The sequence below is a fragment of the Oryza glaberrima genome, chromosome 2 (assembly GCF_000147395.1).
Source record: "Oryza glaberrima chromosome 2, OglaRS2, whole genome shotgun sequence".
Taxonomy (NCBI): Eukaryota; Viridiplantae; Streptophyta; class Magnoliopsida; order Poales; family Poaceae; genus Oryza; species Oryza glaberrima.
In genome coordinates this window covers 5,106,111-5,125,961 of record NC_068327.1, presented here as the reverse complement: position 1 = coordinate 5,125,961, position 19,851 = coordinate 5,106,111, and the positions used below count along the sequence as shown (strand labels likewise).

Genomic DNA, 19,851 nt, shown 5'->3' with positions numbered 1-19,851 from the left:
ATGAAGAAAAAGAAAAACAGTACCGTGCAAGTTCTAATATCATGCTGGCCACTATGGGTTCAAAATTCAAACGCAGTAATTTTTTTAAAAAAATCAAATGCAGTTGATTTTTTTTCCATGTCCTGAAAAACAAAACCAAAAAAGTTAGAGCGGTACCCAAATTCTGAAGGAATCCCGATAGTACAATATGGGCTTCATCCCATTATTTGGGCCTAAAATTCTCCGTAACTTCTTCTGTATTGGGCTTCAGTTGAGATTTGAGAATTTCATTCCTTTTGGGGCCGAAACCTTGCAAAATTGCAATTTCGGAAGCGTACGTCGATGTGGAGGAATAAGTTCACTTTAGTTCCCTTAACTTGACAGCGAATTCGATTGTCATCCTTTAACCGCAATACCAGATACAACAAATCCCTCAACTGTTAAAACTGGTGCAATATAGATCCCACGATAGTTTGGATGGTGGTTTTAGCTTACGTGGTGTTTACGTGACTAATTTGACTCGGTACATGCACATGACGTGGCATAGACTCGGTCTTCAGAGTTCAGACTATGTCTTGTACTCGCAGGCTTGCCCATTCTGCCGCCGCCACCCAATGTCGTCGACCATCCTCTCGTCGACAAGATGGCCCAAGACCCTCACCACCGACCACCTCCACCGCCTGGTCCGCGCAGAGCGTGACCCACGTTGGACCCTGGCGCTCTTCGACGCGGACATCGCCAGGCCCTCGTCCGTGTCCCTACCCGATGATTCCACGACCACCGTTGCCGCCGCCACGTTTGTCCTCCAGTCGTGCGACACCTAGGTCTCCGAGAGAGATGAAGAGAAGATGGGGACAGATGAGGAAGAAGAGGAGGGGAGTGAGAATGACATGTGAGATTCACCTAGGTCTCACCATTATTTATTTATTTATTTGTGTAGCTGATATGTGGGCTCACGAATTTTATTATTTTCCAAATCAAATTGCCACATAAGCGCCACGTCAATCCCACGTGGGACGAAGACTAGTCAAATTAGCCAGTAGGTGCTACGTTAGCCAAAAACCGGGGACAATGGGTCTGTTTGGTTGGTGCCCTGAGTAACCTGCCTGAGATTTTTATGTGCCTGAGAGCTACCTGAGAAACCAATGAATTTAGCCTGGTCAGGCAGCCTGAAGCATAGTCTGTTTGGTTGCTGAAATGTGCCTGACCAATACTCATCGGTTAAACTTATTGTAATTATTGTAGCATATACTGTTAATTAGGTACTAATTAAATGGACAGATAATAACCATCAAATTAATTGCATCTCTTGTTAAAGAATATGTTAACATAAATAAGAAATAATCCCAGGTCCTAAGATGGACAAATGCAAGCACATTTGCCATGCTGATTTGATTAGTGGTTAAACATGTTGACTAGATACTCGCCTGGAGCTCAGGCCACCAAAATCGATGGCCTGACTCAGGCTAATGAAGCAGCCGGAGAGGTCAGGTCAGGCAAGCATTTGATTTCTCAGGTCTTCAACCAAACAATGCTCAGGCTAGGCTCAGGCTAGCTGTCAGGTCAGGCATATGAGCTCAGGGTAGCAACCAAACAGGCCCAATACTACCGAGGGACCTTGTTTGTACTGCTTTTGTAAGTTGGGAACCTATTGTATTTGGTTTTTCGATTTAAGGACGAAAATCAGATTTAGTGTCAAATTAACGCCTGGTTTAGTTTCCCAAAATTTTTTTCCTAAAGACATCACATCGAATCTTTAAACACATGTATGGAGCATTAAATATAAATTAAAAAAACTAGTTGCACAGTTGGGGGGAAAATCACGAGACGAGTTTTTTTAACCTAATTAGTCATAAGTGCTACAGTAACCCACTGTGCTAATGACGGATTAATTAGGCTCAAAAGATTCGTCTCGCGGTTTCCAGGCGAGTTATAAAATTAATTTTTTTATTCGTGTCTAAAAACCCTTTCCGATATCTTCTCAAACATCCGATGTGCCACTCAGAAATTTTCTTTTCACGAACTAAACAATACTTGAGGGACCTCAAATGACCTTATTCCCCACGTGGATCATGGCGTGACAGCGTGAGAGGGTACTTCTCATCTCTACCTCTAATACTCGCCGTTGGATGTAATCCCCGAAACCATCCAACGGATCAGATCCACGTATCCCCCCATCAGCACGAAATTCGAGACGATCCGACGGCCCTCATCATCCGAGAGGAGGACGAGAGGCCAACGCGGATGACGTCACCACCATTCCCTTCTCCCTCTTCCGCCGCCGCCGCCTCCTCCGCATCGCCCATGGCGGGGGAAACCCTCTCCTCGTCGCCGCGGAAACCCTAAACCCTAGCTCGATTCCAGCGCCGCCGCCGCCGCCATGGGGACGCGCCGAGACGTGCGCTTCGTCTCCTCCGGTGTGAAGCTCCCCTGCGCCGACGCGGCTCCGGCGCCAGCGCCAGCGCCGACGCTGCTCTCCGCGGCGCTCCCGTTCGCGCGCATCGGCCGCGCCATCGATGGCGTGGTGCGCCACGTGGCCAGGTCGCTGCCCAGGCTACCCGTGGCGAGGGCCGAGACGGGGGCGGGGGCGGCGGCGGCGCCCATCGCGCTGCCGCGGAGGCAGAAGGACGGCGGAGGGGGTGGAGGGGGAGAGGAGCGGGTGCTGATCAGCGAGGTGGCGGTGAGGGGGAAGGACGGGGAGCCCCTGGAGCGGCCCGAGCTGGAGGCGGCCGCGGCGGCGTCGCTCCGGGCGTGCCGCCCCAACGCGGCGCTCACGGTGCGGGAGGTGCAGGAGGACGTGCACCGCGTCGTCGAGAGCGGCCTCTTCCGCTCCTGCATGCCCGTCGCCGTCGACACCCGTGACGGCATTCGTCTCGTCTTTGAGGTCAGGATTATTATTATTATTATTATTATTATTATTATTATTATTTGCTCGTTCCCCATTTTCTCTTCGTCAGCTAACCTTGGAACTGATTATTGCACATTTTGGGCTTGGTTTAGGTGGAGCCGAACCAGGACTTCCATGGGTTGGTCTGTGAGGGTGCCAACATGCTGCCATCTAAGTTCCTAGAGGACGCATTTCATGATCGCCATGGTAAGAACTTGTCCACCTTCATTCTCGGTAGCCTGCTGTGGTGGATGAAGTGAAATGTGGTATAGATTATCATAATTGAGGATATGTGCCTGTCAGGGTAAAAAGCTACATTTGTTTCATTTACTCATACATCATATCAAAAGCTTTAAGCAATGCAAATCGTTGTTCTCCTATTGTAAAATCTGGGTAAAGAGCCATCAAAGTATAGCGGTGGTCAGTATCCTATATCTTTGACATAGCGTATGCATTTGTCTAGAATGAGTTTGGGTATTGAATTCCAGAACTCCACTGGATTAAAATGTGCTGCTTTGCAGCTCTTATTGTTGGTTCATTTTGACCCTATAGACAAAAATGCTTTTCTACATCCTACGAAATCTCATAGTTGTACCATTTCTCTATGGAGAAAGAATGCGCAATTCATTTCCTCTTTGTAATCCTAATGTACCTTTTCTAGCTTGTCGCATTTTCTTTTGAGACCTACTTGAGTTTTCATATTACACTATGCAGGGAAAATAATCAATATAAGACATTTGGATCAAGTGATCAAGTCTGTTAATGGATGGTATCAGGAACGTGGTCTAACTGGCTTGGTAAGTGGCAAATCAGTGAATATAAAACTCATCTTCTACTTTTGTATGCTATTTGGTTCTATATCACATTTTGTTTAAGAGGTTTGAGCATTGCTGTAATCAGGCTTCTGGTGCCCATTTGATTTACAGTACATTCTTTGTAACTACAAACTTTTAGATGCATACAACAACAGCAGTCGATTTGTTGCTATCCAGATTGTCTAACCTGCACTATTTGCATATATATTGCTGATGTCAAATAGGTGGGCATACACCATAGTAATCCTCTGTTATTTGTTAAATTCTTAGTCCTAACAGGATTAGAAATATGATGTGTGGTTAATGCTGAAGTTAGCAACCTATCGATAAGTTGAGCTCTGGCATTCATTATTGTAGGGCAAAACACATCAGACTTTTACAGTTTTAACAAGAAAAACAAGGTATTTTGTTTACTACTGATAAATCAATAAAGCCCCTTGATTTGGTATCAGGTTTCATATGCTGAGATTCTTTCTGGAGGAATTCTGAGGCTACAAGTTTCTGAAGCTGAGGTTAATAATATCAATATTCGCTTTCTGGATAGAAGAACGTGAGAACCATAGCCTGATTTATTGAGATTCGCTTCACTTGTTACTGTTTTATTTCTATGCGATATTCTGATCTTTCTTATCTTCCACCTCTTTCTATTTCTCTCCATCACCAGTGGTGAACCAACTGTTGGGAAGACGCAACCAGAGACAATACTCCGTCACCTTACCACCAAGAAGGGTCAGGTCAGATCATTGAAATCACTTTGCTCCATTTGTGTTTACCTACTTTAGGAACACTATTCCACTACAATGATATTTACAAATTTCACATCAGTTGTGTTCTCAATGTAGAAGTTTTCTTGTGATATGATTTTAAGAACTAGTTCCATTTCATACCTACTTTAAAAGCACTATGTCACTGTTGATGATATTCACAAATATTCATATCAGTTATATCTAGAACATACGAGTTTTCGTGAGATATGACTTCAAGAACCATTTCCATTTCATACTGAACTGTGCACTAGGCATTGAAGCATTGCTTTGGTGTGCTTCTGAAATTGCAATGCAAATGCCATAATTACAAAACTTAATTTTTATACCGACGTTAGAGTGTACTCATTAAATTCTTTGAACATTTATGTATAATATTTGCCTATACATATAATTTTGCACAAATTCTGTATTCTGCAAAAAAAAAAGGAAAGAAAGAAAGAAAGGGGTAGTCACGCAATCTGAAGCAGAAGTATTTTGCTAATGAAAATACAGACTAATTCTCTGATAAGAGTGATACTGTATTATCTGTCTAAACTTGTGATGATGAAAATAGGCTTACAATAGAGCACAAGTGAAAAGGGATGTTGAAACAATCCTTACTATGGGAATCATGGAGGATGTTACTATAATTCCACAGCCAGTTGGAGGTAATGTTAATTTGTTAGTTCAGTCTGTTTCGGAAAGCTGGTATTTGCACTTATTAGCACATGTTTTCTTACTTATGATCTTCTGCAGATTCTAATAAAGTTGATCTTGTCATGAATCTTGTTGAACGACCTTCGGGTGGTTTTTCTGCTGGTGGTGGCATTTCAAGTGGGTGAGTACAAGGCTTGCTGAGCGAACTTAATTGAATGAAATATCAAATCTTTGCTTTCATAAAAATAATTTCCTTATCCATAAGGTTCTGATAATGTTAAACTTACTGTACCTCAAAGACCATATGCAAAATATATGCAAATTTGCATCCAAATGTTGTTTTAACATCTATTTTATCATGATGGCATGCTGTGTTTTCTGCAGGATAACAAATGGACCACTTTCTGGGCTTATTGGCAGGTTGGTAGATTCTTCCACTCTTTTTATTTTTATGCCTTCGGCTATTCTGATTTTGTTTATCGTACTGTTCTTACCACATGCCAATATGATCTTGTTTCTGCTGGAAGACCAGAATATATCTGTTTTTTCTATGCAACAATGTTGGGATTGTTGTTTGTTAGAAACCAGACTTCTTAAACTTCTAGGAAGCATCCTGGATTATCAGCTGTGAAGAATTAGATATTGCTTCAAATGTATCAGTTAATATCCTTACAGAAGTTGTCCTCAAACTGGAGTTGCACATCTAATTCTTGTCTCACACTGGAATAAACAGTTTTGCATATTCTCATCGAAATGTTTTTGGGAGGAACAAGAAGCTGAATCTCTCACTGGAGAGGGGGCAAATAGATTCTATATTTCGATTAAACTATACTGATCCTTGGATTGATGGTGACAATAAGAGGACCTCCAGAACTATCATGGTTCAGGTAATTATGATTAAGACAATTCCGTCTTCAACGCTCCATAGTTACTTATGGCTGACAATCATCGTTATGTTCTTATAATTATTTTCTTTGCCAGAACTCTAGGACTCCCGGAACACTTATCCATGGCGGGGACCATCCTGACCATGGGCCCATTACAATTGGACGAGTTACTGCTGGCATTGAATACAGTCGACCATTCAGACCTAAATGGAGTGGCACACTTGGATTAATATTTCAGGTACAACTAGTGAATGAAGTCGCATGTTCGCGCGACTATAACCTTCCTATCTATTAACCGTTATTGTAATTAACAATAATTTTTCCACCATTCAGTTAAATCAATAATTAGATGTTAATTTCTTTTCTATATATTGTTTTGATTGCTGCTGACTGATTTACAGTGTTATATGTAGAATATTTTTTCCCTCTTCTAAAATTATTTAATTGGTCATCTAGTCTAAGGACCGTTTGGGTTGATTTGCCAAGCCAAGCCAGCCCTAGACCTGTTTGGGAGGCCAACATGAGATTACAATGAGAGGCAATGAGTGGCTCAAACTCTTCCTTCTCTCTGTATTTTACCACTTCTAGAAGATTCCTCGTTTCAATGGCTAGGATTTTTCCTTGCTATTTTGTCATTTTGTGAATCCAACGGCCATTTTTTGACAGATGATGTGGCTAATTCTGGTTGCTTTTTGAGTTTTACTTTTCACATAGAATAGATTTGCCATAGTAATCAAGTAGCCCTTTCTCCGTACTTATTGGCCATGAGAGAAGACCCAGACTAGACAATCTTGTGACATTAATACTACCTTAGGTTAAAGGATAAAAAAGGATACTCTACCCCCGTTCTTAAATATAGATGACGTCGTCAAACCTCAATATCTTAAATCATTAATATATGCTAAAATATTATGATTTATTAATTATAAAAATAGCACCAATAGATTTATCGTGAAAATTCCTTTCATGCAGTTATGTTTTTAATATTGTTTGTAAATACATAATTAGAAGAAGTAATAATGGTACATGTCCATATCCAAAGCATCAAGCAAAAAAGAAGAGATGTAGTACATGAGCACAGTTTGTACCGCCAGTAATGGTGTAACCGTGTAAGAAGCAAGTGAAACTAAGTTTGTTGATTTGGTTCCTGCTATAAATCTGTCCCTTTGGGGACCTTCATTCTACTGATTACTGACACTCTATGCAGCATGCTGGTGCTCGTGATGACAAAGGCAATCCTATCATCAGAGATTTCTATAACAGCCAATTAACTGCCAGGTCTTGGATCTTGATGCTTCATTTACCTTAACTTTGCGCCATAAATAATTTTATGTTCAATCTACCATGAATTCAATTGTCAAATCATGTTAACATATGGAATCTGATGTTCTTGTCATGACAATGCAGCGGAAATGCTTATGATGATACACTACTAGCTAAGCTTGAAAGTGTCTACACAGACTCTGGAGATCGTAGCTCAACAATGGTTAGCATTTTTCCTACTCCACTGCTTATTTTCTAATTTTTGTTGTCAAAATCTCTTATCACCTACTGTTCTTACTGCTTCCAGTTCGTTTTCAACATTGAGCAAGGTCTTCCTATTCTTCCTGAGTGGCTCAGTTTTAACAGAGTGACAGCGCGTTTGAGGCAGGGCTATGAAATTGGCCCTGCTCGACTTCTTCTAAGGTATGTTTTAGTGCATATCATATGCCATGTATGGATCTTGGAACATAAATATGAGTTTGCCCTAAAATCACTCTTTCTATGTGCTGTAGTGCTTCTGGAGGTCATGTAGAGGGAAACTTTTCGCCTCATGAAGCATTTGCAATTGGTGGGACAAATAGTGTAAGAGGATATGAAGAAGGTGCTGTTGGTTCTGGCCGCTCATATGCTGTTGGTAGTGGAGAAGTCTCTTGCCGCATGGTAGGCTTTGTCACTTTTTATGGAATGTTCTGTCTTTAGTAGAAGGGGCTTAACCTGAATCATCAGTACAGTAAAATATATACTTACATACATAACTACTTGTTTTCCCCCATAAATACCTAGTTGATAACATGGATATGCATACATAAAAGAAAACTAAAAATAGTAGTATTTGAGATTAAAATTATTTTGCAACTTAAGATGAAGTTATATTTGTTGGACTGGATGTATTTAAGAATATAGTTAACTTGGTGAGGACACTATGTGATGCACAGAATGGCAAATAGTTGTATCTATACCAAATATTTCATGAGTTGTATCACTCTAATAATATTTTTTTTCTTTGCTTTAGACGGGTATGGTGAAGAGTATATTAATTTCTATACGAAAATTGTTCTGTCATGATGACAAGTGCATATTATGACCTGATGCATGATGGTCAAACTTCTATTCATCATCTTGATTACTTACAGTGCTTTTTCTGTGTGTAGTTTGGGCCATTGGAAGGTGTGGTGTTTGGTGACTATGGTAGTGATCTTAGTTCTGGCCCCAAAGTTCCTGGTAAGCCATGTTCTGCTCGCATTTTACATGTTCGGAAGTTTTGTGGTCCACTTGTGTACCTGTTGGTCCTAAAGCAGCACAGTCCTGTCGACTAGTAGTCAGTAGATGTTCTCTACTTTGTTAAGCCTTGTATAGGTGTGAAAATAAAAACAATCCTTATAATTGGGAAAGTTAATGTCTTTTGCATTTATTAATGAGGTTTAGTGCCCTGAAACAATTTTGACATGGTTCCATATTTACAGTGATAGCATCTCTTTTATGCTAAACCCAAATCTCATTTAGGCCACCTTTGGTTATTGGTTGTTTAGGTGACCCAGCCGGAGCTCGTGGGAAGCCAGGAAGTGGTTACGGTTACGGTGTTGGCATCCGTGTGGACTCCCCACTGGGACCTTTGCGTCTTGAGTATGCTTTCAATGATAAACAAGCAAGGCGATTTCATTTTGGGGTTGGCTACAGAAATTAACCAGAGTATCATTGTGTTTGTCGGCGTGATCCTTCATTTGATTAGCTGCTGTTAGGTGATAGTACCATTACTTCCATTTCTTTGCGGTATCAATATGTGAAAGCCTTTTGCAAAGCAAATTTTGTCTGTCCCAATTCCCTTATTGTAACATATTTGTACATTTTTTTCAATCCTCCCTCTTCTCATGTAGATGTTCTTGAAACTGAGGAGAAAATGATCCCACCAGGTAATTACTCATGACTTATGGTTGGGTGAAGTTCCCTGGGATAATTTAAACAAGTTTTGTCGTTGTCGTAGGACAAAATTTTGGACTTGTATCAATGTCACCATTTGTATTGTAATGTTAGCTGGAGAAATCTGAGCCTCTGCTATTCAGCTTAAACAAAAGCTATCATAATCTGTCTGATGACATTGCAAGTTCGCTCCAAACAAAAGCTGCCACTTTGAGTCTGTCCAGGACCAAAGCCACGTCCGCACGCATGGGCCTGTATTATGTGTCATAAGAAGTTGCAGCATGCATCGGATTTCCTCAGATCTCAAGATGAATGAAAGCTTCCCAAACCAATAAAAAGCTGGACTGAAGAGCACTCACGGAATCTTCCATCCATGCAATGGGGACATGCTAGCAGGTACGCACAATCAGTGTCTCATCCTGTCATTGTCCAGCTACAAGTTATCCTTTTATCTTAAGATATACTCAATACAATTTCCCGAGCTGAAAATTTCAAGAAAATAATTTTCTCTCTTGCTGTCTTTGGTAATTTTCATTCTTCTTACAGCTACAGCTTACAATGTTGATAAAAGTTCAAAAGATTGTTTGCCTTCAAAGAAACATCTGTGCTGTTTTGGGTTCAGGACTTGGTTATTGCTACTCTGCTTCATGCCATCCATGTGCTACTGCAAAATGCTACCAGTGTATTAGCATCTCGATACATGTAATCATGCATATGTCCAGCATATAATGGATTGACAATTCTTCAAGACCTACACCTGCACACCATTCTGTCGGCATTATTTTTTCCATCTCTAGAACTTGCAGTAGCCCAGGCGCCCAGCTGTCCTTCTGCACACTAGTAGATCAGATGACTCACCTGATTAAATTAGTTTGCTACTGAATTTGTTCATTTGGTCCCAGTTTACCCCTACCTTCCTGCCATAGAGTTTGGTTTTTAATCAAACAAGTCATCTTGCAATGCATTGCCTGCATGCTGCAGGTTAGTCATCATTGCACAGGCAACCATCAGCAGGCTGTCCCATGCTGATAATCAAATACCCAGGAGACCAATCTTTCTGGAATTCATGCATGCATGATATGGCCTGCAGATATAAGCTGACAAGCCAGATGCAGCCAACGATTGACAGTGTGTAATCAGTCTATTATGGGAGGAGGAGACCAACCTGAGCTTATCATCTCCAGTTTTTCAGTGGACCGATCAATCGGCGATTTTCGCGTTTGTGATCATGAGGTTTCCTGCAGATTAATCTCCCCTGGATGCATCTGGGGACAACATGGATGGATGCTTCTGCTGCTCAGCTGCTGTCTATTCATGGTATTCTCTCTTGCCTTCTTGCAGCGGTTTTCAGAGGTCACTCCAGTATCCTTCGTTAATTCGTAGGAACTAGGGAAATCAAATCTTAGTACACCGTAATGCTATGTTTCCAACTAAAAAAATTGGATTATTGCACCAAATATGGGAACTAACTAGCTAGGAGTGCCTCATGATTACTGAAAAACCCAAGCCACATTCTTACAGAACACTTTATAATGTCAATAATTACACTTCATTTTGCCTGCCTAGCTAGGTAGCTAGATGGCATCCAAGAAAATCGAATTGAAAGAAAAAAAAATAGCAAGATGCCAAAGTTGTACTACTACATGATTAATGCAAAACAAGGTCACAACACCAACTTTTCCATGATTAATTCAAAATCAAGATGATCACAACACCAGCTTTTCCAAGCCACTGTTGCACTTATCTGTCCATCAGGGACAGAAAGGATCACCCTCTCCACATCACCAGTGCACGAACCATGATCTTCCATAGATTGGCATATCAAAAGGCAAAAGCTAGAAGCCAGTAGTAGTGTACCACCACCACCGGTGTGTGTGGGTATCTTGTAGTACTTGGTGTGAGCGTGATATGATGCAGCATTGCAGCTTATCTAGCTCAGCGTAGCCTCCTAGAAAAGGAAACGGGAAAGCAGCTTCTCATCCAGATCGAAGCTCTCGCTATCAATCCTGGGTATCTTTGTGTACTACGCTAGCTGTGGCGTGTGTGTTCATGCATCATGTGATATAACAGTGTAGTACCATTTGTGGTCTACTCCTCCTTCTTACTCTTACTCCCTCTGTCCCTTATAAAATCAAACGCTCCTCTTTTTTACTCTTACTCCCTCTGTCCCTTATAAAATCAAATCCTAGCATCCCAATGCAACATGAGTGGAGAGTGAAAATAATCAAAATACCTCTTATTATTAAAAAAAATAGTAATGATGATATGTAGGTAAAGGATATTGAAGGAATAAAACTTCTCATTTTACTTGCTGGGAGTAGGTAGAATGGTAGAAGTTGGTTTTTTGGGACAAAATTAAAACTCCAGAAGTTGAGTTTTTTTGACGGAGGGAGTAAAATATAAGAGATTTTAAAGATATGTAATATATCATAGTACTATGATCATGTGTTCAGATTCAAAATATGTAATATATCATAGTACTATGATCATGTGTTCAGATTCAAAGTACTAAAAGTACTAAATGTGTTGTATTCTTCAAAATCTCTTGTATTATGGGAGGGAGGGAATACAATGCATGCACACACATTGTAGTAGTACTGTATGCTAGAATTCTTGTGCATGCGTGCATGTGGTCGATCGAAATGTGTGTGATTCGTTGAGGACTTAGCGAGGGGGAGGATGCGATGGAGACAGTGCTTAGCTTGCTGCTAGCGGCTCATGTACTGCTGGTCCCTGCATTATCATCATCGTGAATTCGCTTGTGTTGCCATCGTACGTTTTCTCTCGGATCGGTCAAGCATGCACAGTTCAGTCACAGCGCCTTTCCAATGGCGGGAGCTAGAAACACTTGGGGCTGTTTGGTTGTATATATGCTTTAGTTTACCAACTTTTAGAGCTAAGGTGCGGTGTGGTATGTCATAATTTGTTTGGCTGAAAAAAACTCTTAGCCACATATATAGTGGTAGATCAAAAAAGTTTTAGAGCATGGGGAAAAAATATTGTATCAAGTGTTTGCAATGAAAATTTTGCTTCTATAAATTGAAAATTAAAACATTTAAATTTCATTGTGCGGCCACCCGACCAGCCCGGTCGTCGGGTGGTGGAGTGGATCCACCCCTGGCCACATGTTAAGCAAACCTGATTGCCAAAGGTTTGGTATGAACCAAACACCTGATAAAAGTTATTTATCGGTATTTTTAAAATGCTTTTTTGCTAAAGCATAGTTGTGCAAATTTTCAAAGTGTCATGTCCCTTCATTCGATCCAAAATCCCTCAAAACTCGAAAGTAAAATTAACATTAGGCATAGTTGGAAGATTTTTGAATTACCCTTACCTAACTCTTGTTTAATTTAAGACGGACTTCATTCCCCCAACACACGTTCTCTCGCAATTAGAGAAGGACCCACAGGTGACGGTGTCTTTGTCTCGTTGGAATCCCTCTCCTCTTCATCCCCGGTGGTTGCCGGTGAAAGGATTGGGGGGAGGGGGGGGGTCCGGGGGAGTGCTCAAGCTCGTCCCATAGTCGGGTAAATTATGTTACAGATCCTTTGTCCCCCTCCCCCACCTTTCTTGTAAAGATTAAAGGAGATGTCGACTTCTGTCTCCTTTGTCTTGACGGTGTCATGCCATGGATGGTTCTGCTAGACTTGGTCTCGGAAGATGCCATCTAGCCGGCAACCGTCGGGCTTAGAACCGATGCTTTGGTTTTCAACATCTGTAACATGTAGTCCTTCAAATCCACAAGCAATAAAAGGTTACGCCGGCCATTCTTCAATTTTCCAATGAGCAGACCTGCAAGGGTTGGCGCTCTTCCCTGTGGACTTTGGTGGTGGATCTCAAAGCGATGATTGTGGTTTTCTTGTTTGGCCATGAAAGCTTCAACCTCCATCGTGGAGGCCTTGATTGGGTTTGCTTCTTGACTATGCCCTTTGCAGTCTGCCATGGTATCATCACCATCACCGTAGACACTGGATGGAACAATGGAACATCAGCTCGGTGGAAGGAGTTGAAGGACCTGATCACATTTTACTTTTCTTTAGAGGACTTTTTTTACATGTTTCAAAATGTTCTATGAGGGGCCTTGTGTACTCCCAATTGTGTTTTAATAAACTACCCTGAGGTTGTTGCCTCAGTTTATTTTTTAAAAAATCAGGTTCCTATTTAATTAGTATTTAGGGCTTAGAACGTAGAAATTTTTAAGATTTTCATAGAACTAGTTTAATACATGCAAAAGAAAAATTCCAAAGAGGTCTTATAGTAGTTTTTAATTTTGAAGTGAAATGGTTCAATTCCAACATACAATAATTTAGATTTTAGAAGACTTCATGCATTCCAACCTTTATATTTTGCTAAAATCTCGTTTTCGAACCAATAATTGAGTGGATTTGGTCGAACCAATAATTAATTGTAAGACAGGTTTGTATTTTGCATGTGCCAAAATTTGAGGTTTAGTGAATCATGCCTGATGATGCTGCGGTAGACGCGTAGAGATATGAGTACTTTATGTACCACATGTGCATTATTTGGCATTGGAGTAAGATTTTTCACAGTTCATTTGAACATGTGTCGAAGGAGGAAACCTGACGAATATATATACATTGGTGTGTGGGACTTTCATGTAATTGAGAAGTTGTTAAGGTTTTATTCGCAATTCCTACATATTAATTTCCTTGATTCAATTCAAAACAAAAGCTAAAAGATGTAACCATGCATCTCTCAATCGGTGACCACGATCTCGATCATCTTGAAACATTCATGATCGGTGACTAGGATCGATGATCATCGATCTGTCCCTCTGCTACCTAGTACGTGCTGTTACTGTATCTAAATTTATGGCTCTCACTATTGATCTATTCCATCCATACCTTGAACCCTAAGTGCTGTCAGTTGGGGGTTGCAAAGCTTGCGACGACCCCTACAGTAATTAATTGGGGAATTAATTAAGCTGGGGAGAAAGCAGCACAGGACAATGAATGCTGCTACTATTTGGCATTTCATTTTCAATTAATCAATCAAGCCGTGTCCAGTTGAACATTGAGCTATACTGCTAGCTATGCAAAAACAGTGGGCCCTGGCTGCAGGTCCATTTTGTTGTGTGGCTTGTATGGTTTGACTGGTGAATATATACAGCTTAGGAATTTACAAAACTGTACTTCTGGCAGATAATTATTTATCAGAGAAAGTAGATATGTGCATGTGAGCTGTTCAAGATATATAAAAAATGAATTTTCTCACATGTATATATGTAGGTGATGATTGATTAATTAGCTGAAGTTTGAACTGTGGCTTATACCAATTTTGAATTGTTGAACTTAATTTAGGTTTTCTATATATTCATTCTTAACTTTTGGATAGTAAGAAAATAATTCTAAAAGTATTAATTACCCTAAAAAATTACTCCATCCATTCTTAAATAAAGCATTTCTTTATACTCCCTCATTCCATTTATATATGACATTGGTTAGTAAAAATTTAAACTAACCAAAGTTACATATAAATGGAAGAAGGGAGTATGTTCTTTAACAAAGATTAAGGATAAGGAAAAAAAAATATTTCATCTCAATCACTTCATTTGCCAAATATTGAATGGCTATGATAATTCCATCGTAAGCATATGATTGTCGCTTAAAATGCTTAGTTTCCTGTGGATTGTAATCGGTGTCATAGAAACACGGAGGGTTATGTGCTATTTCCTTTATCTATACTCCTTAATTAGTGGTGGTGGTAAATGGTGAATCCACCATCATCTGCACTACCAACTCGATACATTTTTGGGGATAAAGAATAATGTGGGGTCTAGTATAAGGGTTTACACGTCAATCAACCTTATCACCAACTCTTTATTTTTTCTTTAAGAAGGAAAAAGGATTGTGGGGGCTAGTGGGCCCAGAGAGATCACATTTAAGTAACAAATATATATATATATATATATAAACTAAAAGATAATATTTATACAAATTAATGGTACTGACGGGTTAATGATATTTTTTTAATAAAATCCTGTTACATATGGTTGTAATTGTACAGGTAATATAGTATATATATATATATATATATATATATATATATATATATATATATATATATATATATATATATATATATATATATAATGGTAGCATATGTAATACCTTCAAAGAATCATGTCTACTATCTTTACATTAAATGTAATTCTTTATATTTTAACTTTATGCTAACCGTACATATTGTCGTCACTACATATCTACGCAACCATGCATGCAGGACGTACAAGGAAATGAAGAAGATATATAATAGTCGTACTAGCTGTTTACATACATCTGAAAAATATTACTCTATAATCCATTTCAAAATATTAGGACATAACTATTTTTTTTCTATGTTTTATAATACAAGACGTGCATATATGCATATACATATAGTTAACTAGCTTCCCTCATTTAAATTGGTTTGTTTAAATCCTCCACCCTTATCTCTAACTTTATTTTAGGTGTGTACATAATTTATTTATTAGGATGATCCAAATAAAAAGGTGATAATAATTATTTCTTGGTATCAGTTGCGCCTCTATATTTTAGAACGAACGAAAGTATATATATTCTCACCATTTAGATTATTAAAAGTGACATCGTTCGATTCGTCCTACAAATAATGTCAAGCTCCATTTTCTGGAGGCCGTACGTGAAATTAATCCAACCCACATCTTATAAAAATCAAACGATATCCACAATACCCCTTCGTCATCGTCGTCCCCAGCTAGCTATATCCCCTGCAGCATCACATCATCTGCAAAATTCTTCATGCACCCTAGCTACTACCTTAGCTCGCATTGATCCATCCATCCATCCATCCATGGAGGACTACGCCCAAACCAACCTGATCTCGAGAGGCCATGGCCATCATCATCAACCCGAGCTCATGAAGGAATTCCCTTTCCTCAGCCTCATTTCATCTACCTCTTCTTTCATCAGCAGCAGTGGTCAGCAGCAACAGCAGCGGCAAGATGATGATGGCCATGGCGGCCATGATCGTCATCAGCTGCTCCGATACGGTTGCTGCAGCGGCAACAAACAGCAGGAGGAAGAGGAGGAGGAGGTCACGGTTGCCTTGCGCATAGGCCTACCGGCCGTCTCGTCGGCGTCGGCGTCGGCGTCGCCGGCGATGGCGAACCATGGGGCTAGTGCTTCTAGTACAGGAGTTGCTGGAGATGATGGCGGCGGCGGCGCCATGGCCGGCGTGGGTGTGGAGGTGGAGAGCGTGCGGAGGAGCGGCGGCGGTGGCGGCGGCGGGCAGTACTGGATCCCGACGGCGGCGCAGATCCTCGCCGGCGCCACCCAGTTCTCCTGCCCCGTCTGCCGCAAGACCTTCAACAGATACAACAACCTCCAGGTATTTATACGTGCAAAAAACACATATATACTTAAATAATGGAGTATATGACAAGTGTGTTTTAAATTCCTACTCCGATCCCCATTTGATCTATATGGTCATAAAAAGATATACCAATAAATTTCTAGCAATTGAGCATATTTATGAGTTATGATCAGTTATCTTATGAAACTCCCAACAATCGATGAAGTTTATCATTAGTCATTATAATGTGTGTCTTAGTGAGTGTGCATGCTCTTGCTTACGTCGTGGTGTGTTCGTGTAATTAATGCTTGTCATAGTGGAGAGTGAATTTTAAACTCGAGAGACGTCCCCTCGTTGCACTTAAATTTATAAAAAAATAAGATAATATATTAACATGTGATATATCACTTCATAAATATATAACTTAAAATTCAACTTGTACGTGTAAAGAAAATTAACTGAGAATATATGTTAACTAGCTATAATTTAATTTGATTTTTTGTATGACATGTAGAAATTGAATTTTAAGCTACATTTTTGTGGAGTGATATATCACACATTAATATATATTCTCAATTCTTTTCAATTTTTATATAACTATTTAAGTGATATACAAACAACGAGAGAATATCTCACATAGTGTGTGTGGTGGTGTGCATATCTTGCATGTAATTAATCGAAAAATAAAGGTTGATTTCGTGTATCTATTGATCATTCAATTGATGGACGCAACCTATAGAGAAAAAAAAACAAATGCATGCAATTAAGAGAAGATGAACAATGGGCAGCTGGCTGAAAATTAAGAATGAAAAATTGCGTTGCGTGGTGAGTGCAGATGCACATGTGGGGGCACGGGTCGCAGTACCGGCGAGGCGGGACGGCGGCGCTGCGCGGGGCGCAGCCGACGGCGATGCTCCGGCTGCCGTGCTACTGCTGCGCGGCGGGGTGCCGCAACCACATCGACCACCCGCGGGCGCGGCCGCTCAAGGACTTCCGCACCCTGCAGACGCACTACCGCCGCCGCCACGGCGCCCGCGACTTCGCCTGCCGCCGCTGCGCCAAGCGCTTCGCCGTCCGCGGCGACTGGCGCACCCACGAGAAGAACTGCGGCCGCCTCTGGCGCTGCGCCTGCGGCGCCCACTTCCGACACAAGCGCTCCCTCAACGACCACGCACGGGCCTTCGGCGCCGCCCACGCCCACGCCGGCGCCGCCGCCGAAGACGACGGCCGCGCCGCCGCCGCCGCCGCCGGTGTGCTGCGATGACCTTAATTTATATATATGTGAGTGCGAAATTAATTAGCTGATTATTGGTTAGTTTCAGGTTATTTTTTTAGTAGAAAATTAATTTGTTTGTGATCGATCATATATATATGTGGAGGACTCTCTTAATTGTTTTTTTGTTTGGTTTGATTTGATTTGATGTGTATTGCATGCAATTTGCAGTTTGGGTGTGAGATCTTAATTATATTAATTAAACACTATATATATACAGATATACAGTGTGCTTATGGTAAATGCATGGGTTTTGAACTGAGGTTAGATTTATTAATTCGAACTATGTTTGACATTGCTATGACTATAGTGATTATTGCATATTGTGAAATAATTCAAACTTAGCTAATTAAAGTTGAGATGCTTTTTTTGAAGTTTTAGATCCACGAGAAATAATAGCATTGCGAAATTTTATTTAGCTTATGGTAGACATCGGTAGCTAGTCGTGCAAACTTTGGAATATTGGTTGTAAGTAAACGCCAGAATTAATCAATGAATTCCATTACCTCGAATTTGCTTCTCTGTAACAATTTGTTCCATTTGTTATGGCTTGTATATATTCAATAGTACTTAATAACTCGCAAGACACTTGTTAAATAAAATAACAACACTAGCTGGTTCTTGGTTTTGCATAATTTCTAGAAAATTACTGAGGAGATGTGAAAAAGGGACTTGTAGAATGTACCGTTATCACGATTCATGTCTAACAAAATAATCCACTAGGCCATAAAACATTTGTTAATCGAACATAACAACCAAGCTTACCAGCGAGGGACGTCAATGGTAGGAACATAAAAATCCAAATTTTTTAATAAGAAAATACCCTAAAACCCGAAGAAGTTGCTCCGGTCAAACTACCCGTTGAGCGTCGTTCTGACCACCTGATACTGTTGGTTTGACTGACAGTATGCCACCGGTGACCAGTCTAACCGCCTCCCTATCGTCTGCCTGATCTCCTATTGTTGTTTCCTCTTGACTTGATGCCATCGGTCCAACCACCAAGATGCCTTCGGTCACACCGTCGTGGTCTGACTGTCGTTCCTCTACTGGCCTGACCATCGTAATAGAGAGAACATAAATCAAAAAATTCTTTGGATATAGATCAACTTTATTGCTTCTAATTGTGTTTATAAAGTGCAACAAAAACGCTCCTCTCTCAACTTTCGACTAAACTCAAATCTAGGTTAAACCCTAACTTTTCTCATGACAATTCTCTATTTATATCCTGAGATGACTGCACAAAAGCCACAAATCCAACATGAGTAAGTAGTCCTAATCCATTCGGAAACTCACCCGTACAAGTATCCAACTCAATATCCTTTACAAATTTAAACTTCAAACTTTTCAAACTTGGACTCCATTCAAAATTAACTCTGCTTTCCATATGCATACAACACCTCTTGTATGACATACAAAATCTTCATCACCACATACATTGTCCTCTAGGCTTAGTACCCCACATGATCTCCTGATCATCTAGACAAAACTTCTCTCAAGTTGACTCCCTATCCATCATCGGCAATACTCTCCTGAGATCTCAAGACACACTTACATATGAATAAATAAGAAACCATATTCAAGCATTAGTTCTTTTCCAACTTGACTCAATATTATCACACAACAGTATATATAACATACGTATAGAAATCATCTGGAAGCCATAAGCAAGAAGCAATCATTGTTAATCAAAAAATCAACTCCAAACCAACTCCAAACAGGAGCTAGTCAATCAAACCGTCTGGTTGGCCGGTTTGACCGCCACCATGCCTACAGTCTGACCGGTGCCTACTGTCTGGTCCCATACAGAGAAAAAATCACTTCGCCAATAAATCACCATATATCAAAACCAATACAAATAAAATCTCATGTCAATTGTTCATCACAATAACAATCAAAACATTGATTTTACAGTTTTGGATGTGTAAGGCACACTAGAACTTTTAAAATTTTGAATGTCAATATCTTTTTTAATATTTAGATCGGGTGTATGAAAAATAAACATATCAAATACATATTTTTCTCACAGTATCAAATTTTTGTCGGGTTTTACGCATATACTAAAAATACTCCAAATCGTTAGGCCTGTCCAAAGCAA

The 19,851-nt window shown here is 40.3% G+C and overlaps 2 protein-coding genes across 3 annotated transcripts; both read left to right on the top strand.

The window, feature by feature from the left end:
* The first annotated feature begins 2,222 nt into the window (after nucleotides 1–2,222).
* On the top strand, nucleotides 2,223–9,899 carry LOC127763411 (outer envelope protein 80, chloroplastic). Of its 2 annotated transcripts, XM_052288102.1 has the most exons (18): nucleotides 2,223–2,863; nucleotides 2,980–3,073; nucleotides 3,581–3,663; nucleotides 4,134–4,231; nucleotides 4,346–4,415; nucleotides 5,002–5,095; nucleotides 5,184–5,265; nucleotides 5,469–5,504; nucleotides 5,818–5,971; nucleotides 6,066–6,209; nucleotides 7,179–7,249; nucleotides 7,379–7,457; nucleotides 7,542–7,657; nucleotides 7,747–7,894; nucleotides 8,386–8,455; nucleotides 8,764–8,973; nucleotides 9,109–9,547; nucleotides 9,698–9,899. In XM_052288102.1, exons 1-16 carry the CDS (start codon nucleotides 2,360–2,362, stop codon nucleotides 8,916–8,918), a joined length of 1,998 nt encoding a protein of 665 aa, XP_052144062.1. In that variant the 5' UTR covers nucleotides 2,223–2,359; the 3' UTR covers nucleotides 8,919–8,973; nucleotides 9,109–9,547; nucleotides 9,698–9,899. The 2 variants fall into 2 exon arrangements, with proteins under 2 accessions (XP_052144062.1, XP_052144060.1); XM_052288100.1 differs by having other exon boundaries at nucleotides 8,764–9,547.
* A 5,882-nt stretch (nucleotides 9,900–15,781) lies between these two features.
* LOC127763907 (protein TRANSPARENT TESTA 1-like) lies at nucleotides 15,782–17,983 on the top strand. The gene is made up of 2 exons (XM_052288708.1): nucleotides 15,782–16,519; nucleotides 17,319–17,983. Exons 1-2 carry the CDS (start codon nucleotides 15,782–15,784, stop codon nucleotides 17,745–17,747), a joined length of 1,167 nt encoding a protein of 388 aa, XP_052144668.1. The 3' UTR covers nucleotides 17,748–17,983.
* Nucleotides 17,984–19,851: the final 1,868 nt, after the last annotated feature.

Coding starts and splice junctions, on each gene's coding strand:
- LOC127763411 (XM_052288102.1), top strand. CDS start 2,360: ATGGGGACGCGCCGAGACGTGCGCTTCGTCTCCTCCGGTGTGAAGCTC. Junction 3,074..3,580: donor CGCATTTCATGATCGCCATG/GTAAGAACTTGT, acceptor TACACTATGCAG/GGAAAATAATCAATATAAGA. Junction 5,266..5,468: donor GGTGGTGGCATTTCAAGTGG/GTGAGTACAAGG, acceptor TGTTTTCTGCAG/GATAACAAATGGACCACTTT.
- LOC127763907 (XM_052288708.1), top strand. CDS start 15,782: ATGTCAAGCTCCATTTTCTGGAGGCCGTACGTGAAATTAATCCAACCC. Junction 16,520..17,318: donor ACAGATACAACAACCTCCAG/GTATTTATACGT, acceptor TGGTGAGTGCAG/ATGCACATGTGGGGGCACGG.